Source organism: Microtus ochrogaster (assembly GCF_000317375.1).
Source record: "Microtus ochrogaster isolate Prairie Vole_2 chromosome 14 unlocalized genomic scaffold, MicOch1.0 chr14_random_1, whole genome shotgun sequence".
NCBI classification, from domain to species: Eukaryota; Metazoa; Chordata; class Mammalia; order Rodentia; family Cricetidae; genus Microtus; species Microtus ochrogaster.
The window spans coordinates 28,772,950-28,780,040 of record NW_004949096.1 but is presented as its reverse complement, the minus strand read 5'-3'; the positions used below and the strand labels follow the sequence as shown (position 1 = coordinate 28,780,040).

General features: G+C 46.1%; 1 protein-coding gene across 2 annotated transcripts in view; it reads left to right on the top strand.

Moving 5' to 3' along the window:
• Pla2g4e (phospholipase A2 group IVE) overlaps positions 1 to 7,091 on the top strand; it is a 79,358-nt gene that overhangs the window by 29,923 nt on the left and 42,344 nt on the right. The window contains exon 1 of one of the 2 annotated variants that reach the window (XM_026787726.1): positions 4,890 to 6,066. The exons of the other annotated variant lie outside the window; for it this stretch is intronic. Coding sequence (XP_026643527.1) covers positions 5,971 to 6,066 — 96 coding nt within the window. The 5' untranslated portion in view covers positions 4,890 to 5,970. Of the gene's footprint in view, positions 1 to 4,889; positions 6,067 to 7,091 lie in introns of those variants that run through there. 2 annotated transcript variants of the gene reach the window in all.

Genomic DNA, 7,091 nt, shown 5'->3' with positions numbered 1-7,091 from the left:
TTGTTAATGATGAAAGAACACGTCCATACCAATGAGATAGTGTGTTTGTTTATTTTTAAATATATAAATGAAATCCTGCCTAAATGGCAGAATGTCAAGGATCTTCAGTGAATTTCAGTTGATTGATATTTAATTTTATAATCGGCAGTGCCTAGGCTATGACACATCTCAGAATTACATAGTACAAAACCACAGGTGTATGTTTGGCATATTTGAGAACTTGGAATTTCTGTCCTAGTTCCAAGCCAAAATACATTTAGAGTTTTACTATTGCCAAAGTTTTGTGATTCCCCACATACAAAGTTTTGTGATTCAACCACATAAGGGGTTGCAGCCCACAGTTTAAGAAATTTACAGCAAGTGTCCTCGTGCACATCTTCATTTTTTTCTTTTTAAAATATTTTATCAAACTTATTCATTTTCTTCGGTGTGGGATATTTGTGTGTGTGCGCACATATGTGCACATACAGTCAGAAGAAGGCGTCAGAACTCTGGGACCTGAACCTAGGTCTTCTGTGAGAACAAGAAGTACTCTTTTACTTATTTATAAATTATTTATTTTATTTTATTTGCATTGGTGTTTTGCCTACATGTATGTCTTGTGAAGGTGTAAGATCTTGGAGTTACAGACAGTTGTTAGCTGCCATGCGGGTGCTGGGAATTGAACCCAGATCCTCTGGAAGAGCAATCAGTGCTCTTAAATGCTGAGCCATCTCTCCAGCTCCTATTTTTGCTTTTTGTAACACTGGAGACTAGATTCAGGGTTATAGATAAGACCATGAGGTACGTCTCTCTATGGCCTATAAGAGGTTCCCTGGGGCGTAAATTGGAACCAACATTGTTCTACCAGTGTTCACTTTGACTGACAGTCCCAGGTCAACTATGGTATCAGTTTCCTCTTCCATAGGGTAGCACAAGGAACACAATGATACCTCCGTCTCCCCATTGCCACCAACACTGGCCATCACTTAGTTGTCTCACGGTTTTCCAATTCAATAGCTGTTGTGACCTCACTTTTCTTTGTTTTCCTCCTGTGTCGATCTTCTCTTTCGAGTGTCATCCCTTTAACACAGCATTTAGGTGAGGGTGCTCTGTTACTTCACTCTGCCTAGGAAGTCACGTCTGCCTGTACCATCTATTAAACTGTTGATTTCTTCCTTATTGATTTTCAGACCGAATACCCATGATTTTGAGGGTCTCCTCCAGTACCTGCTCACTTTTTGGTTTCTCCTTCTGAATGTGACAGGTTCAAGTCTTTGATTATTTTTATGTTGACATCTTTTTTAAAGATATATTTTTATTTGTGCGGGGTTGGATGTGGTGTGTGTACATGTGACTTGTGTGGGTGTCCTCAGAGGACGTAAGGTGGTGACAGATCCCTGCTGACGTTGTGAACTGCCCAAGGTATTGAGAAAAGCAAGTGCTTCACTACGAGATCCCCGCTTCATCGTGGTCATCTTTTTCTTGTGAATTATTTCTTTGTTCATTAAATATTAATCATCTGGTGATTTGCAAATGCATGGCAAGTGTATTTGGTTGATTAGCTTTTTCTACAACATGGAAATGTTTAACCCTTTTCTTCTTTGTTGTTTGTTTTTTGAGTCTCATGTAGTCCAAGCTAGCCGTGAGTTTCATCTGTCTCTAAGGATGACCCTGAACTTCTGATCCTCCCGCCTCTACCTTCCAAATGATAAGATTATAATGTTTAGTACCATGCCTAGCTTACATTTTATTCAGTCTAATTTTATTCAGTCTAAGTTAGAAATGTTTTTGGTTTATAGTTAATTGTTTCAAAATGTTTGTTTAAAAATTCTTCTTCAGGGTCCAGGGATGTATGTTGCACTGGTCAAATGCATACTTAATATATATGAGGCCCATTATTCAATTCTCAGCACCAGAGAAAGGAAGTAAGAAAAAAATCCTTTTCTGTTGTTAGAACACACGCACTATCTTCTATTTGTTTGATATTTGATGTTGGCCCATCTTTTTATGTATCACTAAGTGAAGTACTCGTATTTTATTTCCGTGTAGTCCACCATGTTTATGTATCTGTTAGAAAGTTTGTGTTTTCCTTGTTGATCTGCATCGCCAAGTCTCTGTGTGTATGTGTGTGCATGTATGTATGCATGTGTGTATTTGTGCTTATGGGTGCTGGGAACCAAACTTGGGTTCTCTGCAAGAATAGTACATCTTCTTAATTACTGAGCCATTCCTCTAGTCCTGTAATGACATTTTATTAGATATTAAGTTCTCTTAAATTACAAAGGTTTTGCTAGACCTGGTGGAACATGTCTTTAATACCAGTACTTAGGAGACAGGGCAGGGGGATCTCTGTGAGTTTGAAACCAACCTGATCTACATAGAGAGTTCTAAGACAGTCAAGGCTAAATTTAGAGACCCTGTCTCAAAAAAACAAAAACCAAAGGACAAAGGTTTTCTCCAGTCCTTTTATTTTGTTTCCATTGATCCGATTCTTGGTTCAGCAACATGCTGTTTGTATTAGCGTGGCTTTGTAACGTTAGTGTCAGCAGAACAAGGCTCTCCTCTCCACATTAGCATTTAAAGATGTTTATTGGGAAGAGGAAATGGGAGATGGATGCTGGAGGTGGACCTGCACTGACAATATCCTTTTTTTTTTGCTGATATTTTTCTTTTCCACCCATCAAGTCAATTTCACTATTTGCTTCTAGATTTTGTACCTTTTTTTTTTTGGAAGATTCTTCTCACTTCAATATTATAAGAATATATTTTAAACCATCTATAGGTTTAATGGTCAGCTACTTCTCCTCTCTGGGATTTATTTTTGTGTCATTATGAAGTTGGGCTCCAACTTTCCACCAAACAGTGAATAACCCTTCCCCATAATGAATAGTCTATCTTTTCACTACGGATGCAAAATGTGTCTTTTACTGTGTGGTAAACTTCCAAATGCACAGAGAGATGCTCCCGGGCTCGGCTTCCTTTATGGAAGGTGCTGGACCTCAGAGGTTGCCGTCAAGGATGGGAGATAGCAGGTGCACTTGAAAAAGAGAGAGGCTGACCACCAGTCCCTGAGCTTCAGCCTGGGGTGCAGCTAACATCATATAAGATGGGAAGGCAGGGACAGACACCTGAAGCCACATGAGGAGCAAAGGTGAGGATCGTTTGGTTGAGGTGGAGCAGGGCCAAGTGTGCTACTAAGAAAAACATATAGAAATACACTTGTCCATAGAGGGTCCCCAGCCCAAGAGGCTTCTTGTGAGAGGCAACTCTTGGCCAACCCATCCATGGGAGTAGAGAACAGACCCTGGGGACTCAGCTGAGAACAGTGGCCCTCACGTGGCATGCTGGGGCCACTAAGGAGATCTGAGGCTTTCTGATCACTGGAAAGTGGGCTGGAAAGGAGTGGGATCCCTTCATCTGTTCCCAGCATCACCTCTATAGAGGGAGACTATAGGAGAAGGAGCAGCTGGGGGACCTGGCCTGGAGTGGTTGTTGTGCCTCACAGCAGAGTCCTGGGCTGGGTCTCCAGAGCTGGTTCGGAGCCTCGTTGGGTGAGAGCTGGGGTCAGACAGACTTCACTCTGTCACAGGGTCGTAAGTGGCGATTCTTGGCACTGCGTTCCTAACACTCACCTGAGTTCACTTCTGCCTTCTCCAGAGACTTCAAAGGGACAACTGATCTTTTAATTTAACTCCACCTTGACCCCTCCCCTCTATGATGGCTTCTTGTCTCCTTCTAGAACCTTCCTGGGTAGTCAGCTCGGAAGTTGGCACACAGCAGGCAACAGATGTTCTTACGCATCTGTCCACTGAGTCCATGAAGTGGGATGTTGGTTGTAGACTTCACCTAGGTCAGAAGTGCCAGGAAGAGCATAGAGGAAGAAGCTGCCACCACAGCTCCCCTTGGTCTCTGTTGAGCTGATTTATTAATCCAACTAAAAGTAAAGGCTCTGCTCTTGAGGCACTGGCAGATGATGAGGACATTGCCAGAATGGATGCGGTGGCTGGGGTGTACTTGGGGACTGGACATATAAATGGGCTTCTGTAGCCAGAAGAGGACCAAATGCTAAGCCATGAGAAATGTCTTGGAGAGGTGGGTTGGCCCTCAGCAGACCTTACTGGAAAAGATGGAGGGGCAGAGGAAATGGAGTAGGGGAGACCCCCTTGCTTTGCAGACTGGGTCACCACAGAACCCCCTGACCCACCACCTCCTGACCTGGTCTCTATTTCCTGACGTCTCAGACTATTTTCTTCTCCTAAGCGGTTCCTACATCGCTTCCCGATCGCTCCTCTGCTTCAACATCAAGCAACCTTTCCTTCTGAAACTCCAACTCCGATCATATTGTTCTCCTGCTCAGAAACAACTGGCGGCTGTCGCCTAGAGAATATGTCTAAATGGAAAACACAGCCTTTGAGAGGCCGCTCTAAGGCCACGGTTTATAGAATGCTGTCGTCCTACAACTCAGAACCAGCTTGGGGCGGGGGGCAGGGAAGGAGATGCCAGGTCCTACTTTCCAGGTTTGTCCTTCTAGCTCCCACATCCTCCCATGTCCCCATCTTTTCCGCCCTCCTATATGAGATAATATGTGGGAGATACCACATAACTGATGTACATCATTTGCATGCCAAAACCTACCCTGCCTTGTGCCTTCTGTTCCTGCCTCCTGGGGTGCCTTTCCCTCCCATCAGAGCTGTTGAAATCCTAGTCTCTAAGGCCCACATCAGAGGTCATCTCCTCCACAAAGCCTTCTCAGAACTATGCCCTCCCTCCCTAGCTAGAACCCATCTTCCGGCCCTGTGTCCTTCCACGAGTTAGTTGTCTACATCACAGCTGAGAACCATGGAGTTTCCCAAACATGAAGGATTTATGTTGATTCTTCTAGGGACCCCTGCCAGCCTAAGCAAATCTGGACCTTAGAACTGCTCAGGGGTTAGAAGTATTTGGCTCCCCAGCTGGACTGTGGAACTTTTAAGCCTGGGATTTCTCTGTTTAGCATCATGTATACAGTAGGAGCTCATTAAGTGCATAAAGTTAGTTGAATTTGTGAAATCAATTGAAAGGTGTGGGCATCGCATTTGTGTTAGTGACAGTGGGTTGATGGCAAGAGAAGTTTCAAAGCCACCAAGCTAAATAAAGGTCCTATCCTCTCTGGGGAGTCAGGCAACCCAAACAACACCGCCGACCACCCTCCTTCCATGTGTTCCTGTGTTCAGGTCTCACCTGTATGTCGTTCCAAAATACATCCTATCTGTGGGCCAGAAAAGCCGGTTGTTAAGCCTCCGGCAAGAACCCAGACAGGAAACTCCCAGTATGAATTCAAGCAAACCAGAGGTGAGCCAACACAGGCAGAGATAAGAATCATCGAGGCGGGGCAGAGCATCTTCCGCGCTGTGTAGTGAAGACTTGAGGGGTTGGTGCTCTCTCCTCCCAGGCTGCCCAGAAGGCTGGTAGAGGCCGAGGCCCTGGACCCTCTTCTCACGTGACTGGGGCAAGTGTTTTCTTTCTTCACCCTCTAACATAAGAACCTGAATTTTGGCCCTTATATCTTGAGAAGTCTCTGCCCACAACTCCCAGGAAAAACATGCCATGGTCCTGAGGTAGAGCATCTATTCACTCCCAGAGGAGCAGCTACGCATCCATCTGCATGAACTGGAGAGACAAGGCTTTCCTACTTCTTGGCAGAAACATGCCAAAGCCCAGAATGTTCTTTCTACCATCTTGTCCCCATAACCCTGTCATTCTGAGCAACTGGGGCTGCAGACTGCTGATCCCAGTGACCAGAGCCCTGGCTGGAGTCTGCATTTTCAAGATCTGCAGACCTGTATGGTTCCTTTGGACCTGAGACCTAAGCCCAGGCAGCACATCTGTCTACTCGCCTTAACCCCTCCCTGAGCCATCACAGCCACTGCCCAGGGCAGGCCAGGAGGGTGGAGCTCTGAGTCAGAGTATAAGTTCCCGATCTTACCATCCAGTTGGAGAGCCGCCACGATGCTTCAGAACCAGATGCCTGCTTGGGTTTCCCACTCCCTGTCAGACCCACGCCAAATAGAAGATGGCAGGTCCGTGGCCTCCTGTGCCTTGAAGGTGAGAGTATGGTGGTGGTGGAGAGGGAGGCTCTGCCAAAGGCAGATGGCCAGGGAGGCATGCCCAGGAGATGAAGAGTCTGTCAGGTCCCAAAGAGGCTGGTGGGCATGGAACGCCTGTAGAGGCTGGCTTAGGATTCTCTGCCTAGCACCGGGGAGAGGTACTGTCACCGTGTCTGGGCTCCTGGCTAGGGATGGCATGACTGAGTATACTCACAAACTTTACCAGCCTGCATGGGGAGACTTGGGGCTGTCTAGGGCCAGCCAAGTCAGCATCGGGGATAGACAATGCCTAGTACTGCCAGGGAGAATCCACATGTGTGGCCTGTCCTGGCAGTGACTGGTCATTAACCCTGTGGGCATTAATCCTAAACGTCTGTGATTTGTGAGTATGTATGTGGTTTGGGGTATTTTGAAGTGTGAGAGTTGGTGGTATTGTCATTTAATTGCTGTCAATTGCCCCTCTGGGTGTGTAGTCAAGAACCCTAGATCTAGACTAACTCTCAAAGTCTCCCAGGGAAATCCCTGGGTCTGGAAATGTGCTACTGCTTGAGACCAAATCTGCCTTAGTCTTCCTGTCTGGGCAATGGGAAGATGCCCTCCATCTCCCTGTTGGCTATAGACGCACTGTGGAGAGAACTATCAGTAGCAAAGTAGTGTCCTTGGCCAGCCCTTCCGAACCACTGATGGAACTGAGTGAAGCCCCAGGAAGGTTTCATCCCTCTAGAGTGGGATATGGAGACACTGGTCAGTCTCCAAAGAGGCTTGGGAGCAGCTCCTTGTGGCATCGTGACAGTCCTCCCTGCTGTACTGAACAGGATTGATGTTGCCTCCTGGTTTCCCCCAAAAGGCTTGGGTGTCTGGAAATGCTTCTAATCAGCACGTGCTCTTTACTGATCCCCCAAAAATATGAACTAGGACAGTTCTACCACAGATAGGGTAGGGTTTACCTTGAAGAAGGGGCGAGAGTCAGCCAAAGACTCAGAGTGGGTGCTCCAGGAACCACACCACAAACAGACACACACA